This window comes from Triturus cristatus, chromosome 5_2, assembly GCF_964204655.1.
Source record: "Triturus cristatus chromosome 5_2, aTriCri1.1, whole genome shotgun sequence".
Taxonomy (NCBI): Eukaryota; Metazoa; Chordata; class Amphibia; order Caudata; family Salamandridae; genus Triturus; species Triturus cristatus.
The window spans coordinates 965559568-965574791 of NC_140588.1; the positions used below are offsets into that span (position 1 = coordinate 965559568).

Below are 15224 nucleotides of genomic sequence, written 5' to 3' on the forward strand. Positions count from 1 at the left end.
ACCTAGGGGTCATCCTCGACTCTATCCTCTCCATGATGAAGCAGGTCAATGCTGTCTCCTCCTCCTGCTTCAACATCCTCCGCATGCTTCGCAGGATCTTCAAGTGGATCCCCACCGAAACAAGAAGGACGGTCACCCAGGCCCACATCAGCAGTAGACTGGAAATCGGAAACACACTCTACGCAGGAGCCCCGGCCAAACTCCTGAAACGGCTTCAACGCATCCAGAACGCCTCCGCACGCCTGATCCTCGACAGCCCTCGCCGCAGCAACATCACACCCCACCTGAGAGACCTGCACTGGCTCCCCGTCAACAAGAGGATAACCTTCAAACTCCTCACCCACGCACACAAGGCACTCCACAACGTACCTCAACAGCCGACTCAGCCGCTACACCCCCACCCGCCAGCTCCGCTCCGCAGACCGCGCCCTCGCCACCATCCCCCGCATCCGAAGAGTAACTGCCGGCGGCAGATCATTCTCCCACTTCGCCGCCAAGACATGGAACACCCTCCCCATCTGCCTGCGGCAGACCGAAGACCTTCTGACCTTCAGAAGATTTCTCAAGATCTGGCTCTTCAAACAGTAGCAGCTTTTCCCCCCCCGCCCCGCCCCCCCAGCGCCTTGAGGCCCTCGCGGGTATGTAGTGGGATTTACAAATGCTATGATTGATTGGCAGAAGTTCCTCTTGATTCCAGAAGTAATCTAAAGTTTTCTTGTTTTAGGTTGAATACTTATACCCCTTTTTCCTTTCAAGTCTTTGTTCAGAAACTCTGTCTTGCTCAGTAAAACCAGTTTTGTCCTCCCTGGTCCAGCCACACTACAGGAGGTGGAGTCAGCATTGTGTAGGGCAGCCACAGCCTACTCAGGTGACAATTCCTCCCACCACTCTAGCCTGGGATGACTCATCAGCATATGCAGGGCACACCTCAGCTCCCTTTGTGTGAGAGTCTAGAGTGAATGCATAAACAGCCCGTCAGTCTAAAACCAGATGAATTCACAAGCAGGCAGAGGCACACAGGATGGTTTAACAAGAAAATGCTCACTATAGAAAAGTGGCATTTTCAACACACATTTTAAAAACTACCTTCAATAAAAGGCGTGGTATTAAATTCTGCGATGAGAGAGCCTAAACTCTAAATCTCTAGCTGTTCCCAATTGAAAGTCATGCTTGTAAAATGTTACAAAGAAGCTCCTATGATAGCCTATAGGAGAGCTAGTCCTTGCAATAGTGATAAACAAAATACACTGTATTTCACTATGAGGACGTGTAAAACACACCAATACATGTCATACCTTCAACATACACTGCACCCTGCCCATGGGGGTACCTTGGGCCTACCTTAGGTGTGACTTACATGTGAGAAAAGGGAAGGTTCGAGGCTGGCAAGTGGATGCACTTGTAAGGTCGACATGGCAGTTAAAAACTGCATGTGCAGACACTGCAGTGGCAGGTCAGAGACACTTTTGAAAGGGTACTGGTGAGAGTGGCACAATCAATCAATCATTAGGTCTTGTAGAGAGTGACTTGTCACCCCGGGGGTCTCCAGGTACTGAGGTTCCGTGAGCCGTTGGCGGATGACTGTGACGGTCGAATAACCAGATCTTGAGCTTCTTTCTGAAGTCTTCCAGTGAAGGGGAGGTGCATTGGTGGAGGTCGTTCCGGGATTTGGTGGCGAAGTAGGACTACATTAGTACATAACGTACCCTTTTTAAAATTATTATTCATATTGTATATGTTTGCAGGGCCCTGTGCTGCTCTGAACAGCCCACAAAATAAGAATACTTCTCCTTGCACACCAACTGGCAATGTCATCAGTGGTTCTAGGCGTGATAACATTGCTACTGCTGTAAGAAATTGAAGAGATCAATTTACATAGCATGTCTTGTATTCAGCAGAGGTTCTCAACACCACTTTTGAGTACAGGTTAAACCCCTACACCAAAAATAAAGGTAATATTGGATTCTTGTTTATGATATGCAGTGACAGAATATCTTCAAAAAGATAGCACTAAGTAGTATTTGTGGTCTTTAGGAGGTTTTCAGTTACATTTATCACAGAACATTTACACAAGCATAGCATATACTAAACTCACAACCTAATTAAATTCACCTTCTAGACTTCAAGTTTGGAATTTTCGTTTAATGATGTCAGTAAATGAGGTTTTATCTGCTTATCAGGTTCAAAAACAGTTTGATATTATATGTAGCTAAAGAAATCCATGCCCCTCTAATACAATATTTATGTGTGTGTGTTTGTGTGTGTGGTTATATATATACAAACAAATAAATACGTATGTGTGTCTGTGTGTATATATATATATATATACATTAGCGCTCCATTTGCACCAAAATTGAAATCACCCGTAGACGGGTGCTGTCCAGTGGCGGTGCACTCCACAAAGTATAACAGCTCTCATTCCCATATTATAAGGAAAGTAAGCACTCACGGGTGACGTTCCTCAGGATCTTTTATTCAGACCAAACAAATGCGTTTCGGCGAACTGCCTTCTTCGGTGTTACCGGCACATCAGGAAGACGCCATCTTTAAACTATTACAAAGGTGTATCATGACGGAAAAGGGACTACACAATGTGTATATATATATGTATGTATATACAAGCACACACACACACACACACACACACACACACAGACACCCATATATATTTATAAATACATATATATATATATTTCAATGCCCATTACCAATCCACAATCCACAAATCCACAAACAGCCTCTAGCACACTCGGGATCACAAGATGCTTACGTTTATTTAAGCAAGCTCTGGTGATGTGTTTCGACCGTCAAAGAGGCCTTTCTCACAACAATACATATATATATATAATTTTATTTATTTCATTTAACACAGCGGAAACACTACTAAAACCTAGTACAGATAAAAAAAAGAAAATACATAATGTTTAAACAATTATGACTTTATAAATTGAGCCAGGGATGTTTATTGAATAAACACACTAGGAGAATTGGGTGAAGAAAAACATTACTTCCTTGTTCATTTCTGTTCTATCATGGAATACATTTATTTTATTTTGGTACAAATATATAACTACAAATCTCCAGCATTATTACAGTTTAGAAAAATTAGACAAAAAATGTAATCACAATAACAAATATTCACGGTAGATGAATTTAACAATAGATAAAGTGCTTCCATATTAATTTGTACTCTATCATGGAATACATCCATTTGTTAAAAATATTTTAAAAAACTGCAATCTCCAGCATTACTACAGTTTAAGAAATGAGCCATAAAGTTTTGCCAGGCAATAACAAAAATAAATGCTTCCTCGTTGCTTTCTACTGGATATTTGTAAAAACCAAACATGTCTAATAAGTTTTATTTGTAAATGCGTCAAGCCAGGACAAAAAACACAAAACATGAACCATGTCCTGTATTTTGTCCCTATAAAAATGACAGCCAAGATGTAGACTAATCCCATCTCTCTTAACCAATACATTTTCTCCTATAGGAATTTGACCAAATGTCAATTTTATAAATACCCTATGTACAGATGGGCAAATGTTAGCTTATCGATATAATTTGCATTACTCCGCATTTTACACAATTTAATTGCAATCTTTTAATCTGTAAACATACACACACATAGAGTATATATATATATATATATATATATATGTGTGTGTATACACAAGCATAACACATATGAAATCATGAAAAAGTAACTCATTCTATTTTCCGAATCTAATCAAGGGACACAAAATGCATTACTTACTGGAAAGGTAATACCAATGTACATTTTATGCTAGTGCGCAGCAGCATTGGTTTGCTTGCATAATTACATCCTTCCATCTACAAATTTGTGAATGTAAATATACTTAAAAATAGTGTATTTTATGTTTGTGTCTTTATCCTGGAAAAGAAGAAACACCTTTCCAACTCATGGATCTCACATCCCAACCTTTAAGTACAACAGGACCCGCACTGCGGTTTGACAGTCATGCGCAAGATTCAGAACTTCCTTGGAATGTAAAAATAAGTGGTGCATTTGCATGATCATGTTTGGGTTGATCGACAGTAATGCATGAATCTCATTAAGGATGACCTCTCATAGGTGTCCTTCCTAACTGATTCTGACTTGCTGTAATCCTGGTATTGGGGGCAGCGTGCGCCGGACCCTCAGCCACTGTCAGATTCTGTGGTTCTTGCAATTGTTATTTGACGCACCTGGGTGATTCGTCTCACTGCTGTCTTTAGCAACAGCTTCAAGTCTCTGAATACCACCTCTTCCCTGTGGAGAAACAGAAGAGACACTAAGGCACATTCTTCTATGCGGCTACACACGAAGGACAAGGTGCATCAACAATAATGTGGATTGATCAGAAGTTGCATTATGATAAGTAGAACTACTTATTTATCAATGCAAAAACAATACTGGACAATTGTGAGCAAGACTGTGTCTATAAAGGTAGGAGGCACAGTGTTGGGTACTCATGTCATAGGCTTGGATGCGCCCATAGCAACTTAACACAGGATATCAGAGATGATTTGTGAGGCAGAGGAGGTGAGGTTACAAAACCGTTTGCAACCCATGTATTCCCTGGGATACCATGCTCTGCCATGTAGACAGGTGGGCTTGTGTCGCAGAACATCCCAATGCCCCTTTACATGGGGCACTGGGACTGCTCTAGGTTTGCCTGCAGTTTGCATTTGGTCAGTAACTTAGATAGCCCAGCTGTAAGAAACCTTCTAGGACCAGAGCTCCTCATGGTAAAAGATAGCACACGTTGTTGATTACATACATTTAGACAACTGTGACACACACCAATCTGTAGCCCCCACTTCATGTTTATAACAAAAAGAAGCACACCCTTCTACACCTCAAACCTCTTTGTGCTGGCCATAGTTTAGGAAAGTGCTTGGAATGTGGTTGAGTTCCTGGACTGAGGCATCAATCCACGACTTCAATTTACAGACTACTTCTTAAAAACCCATTCTATTTAACCCTACTAGACTATGTAACACACTGCGCCCAGGAGTCTGATGGTAACCCTGAAAAGGGCGTGCCTTTATCACATGCATTCTGTTGCAAAGAGAGGTACAGCAAGATGCAGTTCAAACATGTTCAAAACTAGAATTTAATAGCATAAGAGAACAGCTAACAAATGAATTACAAAACATGTAAGCAACTCAACTTCTCAACTCTCATTGTCTCTTGTTTCCCAACCCCCAAGCTGCCACCATGATTCACAAAGGAGAAGGTATCCCAAAGTGAATCAGCTACCACCCTAACTCATGGGTCAGTAACTAACCCATGAGTGTGACCAAGGATGGCCATTCATTCCTCTTCAGTTCAGAAATAGGAGGTGGATGCCCCTTTCATACCCCCTCAAATATAATTCAGAAAGTATAGCAAAAGCCCTTTTACGAGTCAATACAAACATTTCAAACTCATAAAAGGGCTTTTGTACATTAAGATAAACCCTCTTGCACTTACAACCCGGGTTTTGTGATTGCAAAGTGGCTTTGTATATCTGTTCCCATGTGCTCCACATTCAATCATTGGTCCACATTCAATTATTGGGGGACAATCAACTGACATCTTAGCTATGGCTACACCTCATTCCTTTTTAACTGTAGCCCTCATTAACTGATATTGGAATACATATCAATGTATGTCAAGCATTTTACTTAGTTGTTTGAACATTTTGTGTAGCAGTTATGTGCATTACTTAACTAAAGAGACTTTCATTACTTGCTTCAAAAATATTGCATAGTCTGACATGTTGAAGATAACAATTAGAGTCCACCCGTTTTTATATTATATTTATAAACATATATATGTAAAACAGATATATTTTTCACTCATCCACGACTAATCCTTCCTATCAAGATTGGTAGTGTCGTGCTGCCGCACAGCGGGGCGGGAAGAACCCGATGATGAAGCATGCCACCAAGGGACATTTTGGTGGGTGAGGGTTATTTTAAGAAAACCTATTGTTTTCCTTAAATACTACTAAGATCACTGGAAGGATAGTTATTTTTGAAGTATGGGTGGACTCTTTTTTGGTTATTTATTTAAGATAGATTGCTGAGTCCACAGCGAACCTGACCTCTTTCTACCCCCTTTTGTTTAATTTGGAAGATAACAATTATTCATTTAAATTTAGTAAAGCATGCAAATCTATATCCTTTAGCACATGGTTACTCATAGTACGGACCGCGGGCCGCCAGCGGCCCGACAAGCCTTCCTTGGCGGCCTGCGGACCTTGCAGACATCCTACCTGTGTTTAAAAAAAAAATTATTAAATAGTGTTAGCAAACACTGCCTGGTGCAGCAGCCCGGACTCTGAGACTCTGCTCTGTGGGGCTGGGGGATTCCAGTGATTGTCAAAGTGGAGATGCAGGGGCCTAAGAGGTGAAATACAACAAAGCTTTATTAACATTTAAATGGTCTTGTAAAGACCTGTGAAGTACTGGGGTGCGGCTGTGTGTGCGCGCTGGGAAGTTGTCTCAGTGCAGCTGTGTGTGCGCGCTGGGAAGCTGTCTCAGTGCAGCTGTGTGTGCGCGCTGGGAAGCTGTCTCAGCCCGGGCTGAGGGCTGACACACACATGGGGTGAGATGACCGAGGGTGACGGATGGAGGGAGAGGGAGAAAGAGAGGCACAGTCTGGGGTAGACAGAGGGAGGTAGACATCGGGAGGGAGAGGAAGGGAGACAGAGGGAGGGAGCTGGAGACAGAGGAAGGGAGACAGAGAGAGACAGAGGGAGAGGGAGACAGAGGGAGGGCGAGGGAGGGAGGCGAGGGAGGGAGAGAGAGACAGAGGGAGGGCGAGGGAGGGAGGGAGAGACAGAGGGAAGGCAAGGGAGGGAGGGCGAGGGAGGGAGACAGACAGAGGGAGGCAGGGCGAGGGAGGGAGAGAGAGACAGAGGGAGGGAGGGCGAGGGAGGGAGAGAGACAGAGGGAGGGCTAGGGAGGGAGGGGGAGGGAGGGAGGGCGAGGGAGGGAGAGAGAGACAGAGGGAGGGCGAGGGAGGGAGGGCGAGGGAGGAAGAGAGAGACAGAGGGAGGGCTAGGGGGAAGGCGAGGGAGGGAGAGAGAGACAGAGGAAGGGCGAGGGAGGGAGGGCAAGGGAGGGAGAGAGAGAGAGAGGGAGGGTGAGGGAGGGAGAGAGGGAGAGAGAGACAGAGGGAGGGCGAGGGAGGGAGAGAGAGACAGAGGGAGGGCGAGGGAGGGAGAGAGACAGAGGGAGGGCGAGGGAGGGAGAGAGAGACAGAGGGAGGGCGAGGGAGGGAGAGAGAGACAGAGGGAGGGTGAGGGAGGGAGAGAGAGACAGAGGGAGGGCAAGGGAGGGAGACAGAGACACAGGCAGAGACAGAGACAGAGATGTGTTTATGCCGGGTCTGGTGGCTCAGTGGACGAAGGCGTCTGCTACAGGGACCTGTGTTCAACCTCATGGTCACAATTTTTTTTGCTTTAGCCCCGCCCCTCCCCATCTGACCCAGCCCCCACCTGTGCGGCCCTCGGCCACAAACCACACTGTAAATTTGACACCCGAGAGAAAATTTGTGAGTACCCATGCTTTAGCACAACTTGGAACTTTGGCAATTGTTGAGCCATGCCGTATTGATGATAACTCTCCTAAATTTTGTGTCCTCAAAAGGCCATCAGTTTGTCGGTCGAAGCCTACCAGGCAGCGCAGCTGTCTATTTTCCTAAAAACATTTTGGGCCATTGAGAAAGCGTCCTTGACAATGTATACCACCCGTTGCTTACCATTGGCGTTGTGGATTGTCACATTTTATGGCTTTCTATTTGCTGGCTTTATTTGTTTTAGGCTTTCCAGTGTAAGTTCATCCCTCCCAAAGAGTTTCACACTACCTCTATTTGTATTCTTCCACGTAGGCTCCTTTCTGTAAACAGGCCTGTACACCTTGTTCTTATTTTGTCACATTTGCCATTCATTCAAAGGAGGACCACTGTCAGTCTCTGTCTTCCAAGGGAGCTTGGTGTTTACTTTTCTTTCTCTGACTTCAAAGTGAGAGGATTTATGTGGCAATTTTGCTGGATACTGGGTGTAGGAAAGGGTTTTTTACAGCGCACAATAACATTTAAATGAACTGCAAGTATTTCAGAATATCAGAATTAGGAAAGCACAAATGAAGCACATTTGTTTGTTAATTCTCAAGTGTGTTGGAAACAAATACTTAGGGAATGCTTTAGATCTTGGCGGACTGGTTATTCCGTCATAATGGTGATGGATATCCTGTCCACTGAAATAAAAATCCTATAATATCTTATGGGATTTATATTTTGGCGCCCTCCTAGAGAATCTCGGCAACATTGAACAGAAGCAACTTGTCTCCACCCCCACCCAGACAGCAGGACACACTCTCGACCCCATCCTCTCCGGAGGAAACAACATTCGCTTCAGTCACACCACGGAACTGCTCTGGACGGACCACCACTGCGTCCATTTCTCCTTCTTGAACCCCACCACACACAAGCTCACGCCACACCTCCCACGCAGAAACTGGAGCAAAATCACCATAGAACACCTCACCTCCGCCCTCAGCTGCACTCGAAAAAGAGCATATATAAGACGTAATCTTCACCAACGACCCCAAATTAAAAATAGCCACTCCCATACCAGTTCCCTGGTCAGATCATTTCTACATTCCTCTATCTCTGGACAAAACGCATATACAAAACACAGGGAGCAATGCACCAAAATCAGGCAGGAAGTGGCCTAGAACCATTACAGATAACTTGATTGAGTCCATAGAAAGGCAAATCCCAACACGATCAGGGGATGTAGACGACGCACTCTCGCTCTGGGACAAATGGCTCAATGATGCGACAGAACACTGGAGTAAGAAAGAAAGGACAGGGACCAATCGGACACAGAGAAAAACAACCTGATTTAACAGCCATCTTGCATCCCTGAAAAGACCATGTAAAAATATTGAAAGAATCTGGCGGAAACCATATGATACTACCGTCAAGGAACAATATAAGAAAGCGATCAGGCAATAACACGATGAAAATAAAACAGCCCAAGCTAGATATTTCCAGGAAAAAATAAACTCGGCCACCCACACTTCCAGAGAACTCTTCAAGGTGGTTAAATCCTTCACGTCAATGGAACCTGATGCCTCTCTGCAATCTTCATCAAAGGAGAGATGTAAATGAACTTGCAGTCTTTTTAAAAACAAAGTTGAAAATATCGACAACTCCATGCTAGGGAGCAGAGATAACCCAGACCTTCAAAATACTAAGGATCCCACAGCGCACATGGCGAGACCCATATTAACACCATTTCCATTGTTAAACAAAGATACTACAAGTAAGATTCTACAAGGCATTAAAACAGGCTCCCCTAAAGACCCGGTACCCCCACATACATTTTTACTGGGTGGGGATACCACTCTGACTACCGCCACAGATTTGCTCGCACTATCTCTCACTCAAAAGAACGTTCCAAAAGCGTGGAAACATGCCATAGTCCCGCCATTGCTAAAGAAGCCACAGCTAGACCCAACAGACCAAGGAAACTTCTGTCCCATCTCACTCCTATCCATCCTAGGAAAGATTGCAGAAAAACATGTCAACCATATGCTGTCCTAGTTCCTAGAGGAGAACGAGTTGCAACACCAGACCCAAATGGTTTTCAGACAATCACATAGCACTGAATCTGCCTTACTACTGGTCACAGAGGAACTCAAGGAAATCCTCGGCCAGGGAGGTACTGCTGCTATCCTGCTACTCGAGTACTAAGTGCAGCCTTTGATACGGTGGATCACACAACACTTATTCACAGGCTGGAGAAAGCAGGGATACAGGACAGCGCTCTAAGATGGATAGTATAATTTCTGAATGATAGATCCTTTCAGACTACAGAATGCGGACACTACTCGGACATCCTAGAGATTACATGCAGAGGGCCACAGGGCTCTGCCCTCAGTCCCACTCGGTTCAATCTATACATGCAACCTCTGGCCGAGATTTTCCAGGAATTTGGGTTGTCAATCATACCCTATGCTGATGACACCCAACTGGTAGTCTCAGTGGCAGAGGGCCCCAAATCTAAACACGCCCCAGTGGCTCCCTGTCTAGTTGGATGGCAAGCTGTAGACTAAAACTGAATGGTGCCAAAACGGAACTTATGTTCCTAGGTAATAATCTCCCACCCACGAGTCACCATTGATTGGCCCAAAGGATTGGGCTGTCCACCTGTCCACAAAAAATCCATAAAGAATTTAGCAAAGTGGATAGATCATAACCTCACCATGGAAACACAAGCCAGGAAACTGGCCGCCATCTGTTTTGGAATACTGTGGGTGCTTCGTAAGATTCTAGCCCTCATTCCCGAGAAGACCCGGAGAACAGTGATACAGTCCCTGGTGGTCTCGCGTCTGGACTACGTGAACTCTCTTTTCCTGGGTTCACCCAAATACGTGGTGACCAGACTGCAGGTGGTACAAAATGCAGCATCCAGGCTACTTAGAAGCATACCCAGGCATGAATCAGCAAAAGGGGCCTTGAAACTACTCCACTGGTTGCCGGTCCAGGCCAGGGTGAAATTTAAAGCATTATGCATAGCACATAAAGCATTGAATGGCAAATGGTTGGTCCCTCTCAGGGCACTTATCACACTATATAGTAAGAGCCCTAAGATCTTCCTCCGATCGCCTTGCCAAAACCACTAGGATAAAGCGGTCTAGATGGGGAGGAAGATCATTCTTGCACTTAGTACCAAAACTCTGGAACTAAATGCCTAAAGAACTTAGGCTTCTCACGGATGAGATAAGCTTTAGGAAAAAACTGAAGACATGATTGTTCCCGGGATGATTTGATGCTCCACCACTATCTCCTGCTCCACAGAGCTGGGAAGCCCTTGGGCAGCTATGCGCTATACAAAACTCATAAACATAAACACTCTTCCCCCTACCATGACAGATGCCAACATAGCAGTCTTCACCAATGGATCGCCAACTGCGCCAACATTCTCGCCCCCCTCAAGAACTCCGCCAGATGACACAACACGAAAGCCATCTGGTTCACCACGGACCTCCGAGAATCCAACTGCTCTTGCAGACGACTGGGGAAACCATAGAGAAACAGCAAAACCCCAGAGGCACGCTCCGCCTACAAGGCCGCCACCACGGCTCACCACATCTCACCACCATCTCATCAAATCAACTAAGAGAAACTTAATTCAGGATATAATCCTCTCCAACTCCCACAACTCCAAGCAACTCTTCGCCAACATACAAGACCATACAGCCAAAATACTGACATCCCTCCCTCCCAAGACATCTGCAACAAACTCAGCTCCTTCTTCCACCAAAAGATCAGGACGCTCTACGACAACTTTGATGACCAAGACCACGGCACCGACCCAACACCCCCCACCAGCGAAGTCACCCAGCCGACCCTCCTCACCTGGACCCCGGTCACCACAGAAGACACTGCAAAGACAATGAAAAGCATCCACTCAGGAGCACCCACTTACCCCTGCCCACCGCACATCTTCCATGGGCCACCACCGCCATGGCACCCGAACTACTATGAACAATCAACTGTGCCCTCGAAACAGAGATGTTCCCCGATGACTGGAAATGCGCCAAGGTCAAACCCCTCATCAAGAAGCCCTCCGCAGACCCGATAGACCTCAAGAACTACAGGCCTATCTCTCATCTCCCCTTTGCCGCCAAAGTCATCGAAAAAGTAATCAACACCCAGGTAATGCCCTTCATAGAAACCAACAACATCCTCGACTCCTCTCAATCTGGATTCCACAACATCCACAGCACCAAGACCACCCTCATAGCCACCACTGACGACATCCTCACCCTCCCCGATCAAGGCCACACTGCAGCCCTCATTCTACTAGACCTCTCAGCAGCCTTCAACACCGTCTCCCACCGCACACTAGCCACCAGACTCCACAACACCGGCATCCAGGGAACAACCTTAGACTGGATTCGATCTTTTCTCAAAGGAGAAACACAAACAATAAGACTCCCGCCCTTCCTCTCCGAATCCACAGAGATCAGATGCAGAGTACCCCAAGGATCCTCCCTTAGCCCCACGCTCTTCAACGTCTACATGGCCCCCCCTCGCAACCATCATCAGAAAACACAGACACAACATAGTCTCATACGCGGACGACACCCAACTAATTCTCTCCCTCACCAAGGAACCCCATATCACCAGGCCCAGTTTTGAAGAAGGAATGAAGGACGTTGCATCCTGGATGAGCAGCAGCTGCCTGAAGCTCAACTCGGTGAAAACGGAAGTCTTCATCCTCTGGTCCACCCAGTCTGCATGGGACAACACCTGGTGGCCCCCCACCCTCGGAAATCCTGCCACCCCTATGGACCACGCCCGCAACCTCGGCATCATACTCGACTCCTCACTCACCATGAACCGCCAAATCAATGCCGTGTCCTCCATGTGCATCACCACCCTCCGCATACTCCACAAGACCTTCAAATGGATCCCCCCCCCGACTCCAGGAAGACCGTCACCCACGCACTTATCACCAACAGACTGGACTATGGAAACGTGCTCTATGCTTGAATCAACAAAACACTCCTCCTCAAACTCCACACCATCCAGAACGCCGCAGCCAGACTCGTCCTCTGCATCCCACGACATGACCAAATCACCCACCACCTCCGCTACCTTCACTGACTCCCACTCGAAAAAAGAACAACTTTCAAACTGCTCACACATGCCTACAAAGCCCTCCATAACACTGGACCCCAATACCTCAATGAAAGAATCTCCCCCAAGAAAAACCTCTGCTCCACCGACCTAGCCCTAGCCAAGGTCCCCCGCATCCATAGGGCCAGAACGGATGGCAGATCCTTCTCCTACATCGCAGCCAAGACCTGGAACGAACTCCCCCCTCTGCATCAGACGAAGCCCGACACTGCACCTATTCAAAAAAGATCTCAAGACCTGGCTCTTTGGATGACCATGGAGCTGCCCGTACCCCCTCTCCCAGCACTTTGAGACCCTCACAGTTGAGTAGTGCACTCTATAAATCCCTGATTGATTGATTGATGCCATTTCCACACACTATAGTTTGTGCGCTGTATAGTTTTATTAGTAAAACTGTATGTCTGTTCAAATGTAATGGTCCTTTCAATTGAAAATGTGTTGACTGTAATGGCAGCGTGTTACCATACCATGCATTCTCCACTCTATGCACCTTCACTCTACTCTGCACCACTCCACCCACTGCACTCTACTCTGTGCCACTCCACTTCTCACTACGGCACGCCACTGCTCTCTGCGTCACTGCTCTCTACTCTACTCTACTTTACTCTGCGCCACTCCACTCCACGCTACTGCACTCTACCCTACATCACCATAGGCCTCTCTACTCTACTCTGCACCAGTCTACTCTACAATACTGAACTCTTGGCTACTGCACTCTATACCATTCCAGTCTAGGCCACTCCACCCTACTCTGCACAACTTTGCTCTACGCCATGCTGCAACACTGCACTCTATGCCTTACCTGAAGCTGCCGGCGGCCTCGCTCCTAGTGCCTCGGTGTTCCTCCTCTTCCTGGTCCCAGCAGACACTAGGACAGCACCAGTAACTCCCTGTGCAATCCCCATGTTGCTCTCATGCTATGAGAGCAGTGCAGGGATTGGCCGAGCAGGCTGGTTTAACGCTCACTCAGGCACAGGGAGTCCAGTGCTTAATTTGAGCCGGTGCTCCGAGTACCGGCACTTAATTGTCAATACTGGCGCTTTTGACAGTCTGCCACAAGGTGGCGCGGTCTGGACAATTTAGAGATAACCACAACAACAGTTGATTATTAATTAAATATACATTATAAATTGCTATTAACTGCCGCCCAAGCCATTCTTATAGCTTTGAAGGCCTGAAATAGTCCGAATTGTCACACTTGTGTGAGTGTGATGGTTCGTAGTTGTGTTGTTACGATCATTGGCAGCATAGCAGGGGCAATGTGTAGTGCAAGTTGTAGTGGTCTCCTGACGAGAACTGTGGCACTTATTTTTTAACAAATTAAGCACTGAGGGAGTCTGTGCTGTTTAATACAGCTGGGATGGAGAGACCTAACTGCACATGTTTGATTGGCCGGCCTAAGACTGCCATACAAACAGACACTCCACTCCATTCCTCCCTCCCATGGCCCGGCCCCTCCCTACACACTCCACAGCAGGTGGAAAATAAAACAATATTAAAATATCATTTTATTTTTCAGCTGCTGGCTCTGAGCCAGTGGGGAGATGCTTCTCTGCGACTGTGGAGGAGCCGCTGCTTTTCAGCAGTGCCAAACTACCGAAAACATGGAAAGACGGATTAATAAATCAGATGAGTGAAATCTGCAGTTGAGTCAAATCTGGATCTCTAGGCGTCGTGGACGTCAATTCACCAAAATGCCAGGGGTAGCGAATGTGACATCACATACCCTTTGACCTTCATTTTCAGTCACATACATGCTTGGACATACACATTTGCACGCTCTCTCACATAAACACACTCCCACCCGCAAGCGTGCACCCAACCTACATTTAAAAGCATTTTTTTTTACTTACCTCAGCTGCTAGGGAAGGTCATATTCCAGCTAATTATACTCCATTTTTTTTACACTAAAAGTGAATAATGTAGTGCTATTCACTATTAGTCTGATAACAAATTGAGAGAAAACAAGGCGAGTGGAGCCCCAACCGATGTCCTAAAGGATGAGCTGCCATTTTGTTGCAGGTACTGATTTTGCCACTTCTGAGGCCAGCGGTCACATAGGCAGTGCCAGGGAACACAAGTGGCAAGCCAGGGGTCGCAGCTGTGCCTCATGGTGACCCCTAAATGGCTTATGGGTCATGCTGTGACACGAGGAGGTGCAGGCAATTTGCATCCCTATTGTGGCTTAAGTTGCTCCCTGTCATGCAGATCAGTGACACAGCACAAAATAATGCCCCCCTGCCGAATGAGATAGGGGTCTCCCGATACTCCCATTCCACAGCCCTGCATGCAAATGCCTCTGGAGCCCAGATACCTGCTTGCTGCTTTCGGAGGAGCACCGTCCCCAACCCTACAAGTTTGTGTCAGCTACCAATTCTGATGTGAATTTCAGGTTGAAGTATTTCTTGGCTGTTTTGCTAGTAGGTCTTACTTGAAGTTCACAAAGAATGTTTGTTCTTGTTCCATTGCCTACGGCTAGGGTTTTTTTTGTCTTGGATAGTTGTCGGAATA

General features: G+C 46.2%; 1 protein-coding gene across 4 annotated transcripts in view; it reads right to left on the reverse strand.

The window, feature by feature from the left end:
- GUCY2F (guanylate cyclase 2F, retinal) overlaps positions 1-15224 on the reverse strand; it is a 347423-nt gene that overhangs the window by 12783 nt on the left and 319416 nt on the right. For 2 of the 4 annotated variants that reach the window (XM_085608170.1, XM_085608167.1), the window contains one exon: positions 4211-4274. In XM_085608170.1, the coding sequence (XP_085464296.1) occupies positions 4211-4274 (64 nt within the window). Of the gene's footprint in view, positions 1-3680; positions 4275-15224 lie in introns of those variants that run through there. The other 2 variants (XM_085608168.1, XM_085608169.1) reach the window with 2 other exon arrangements.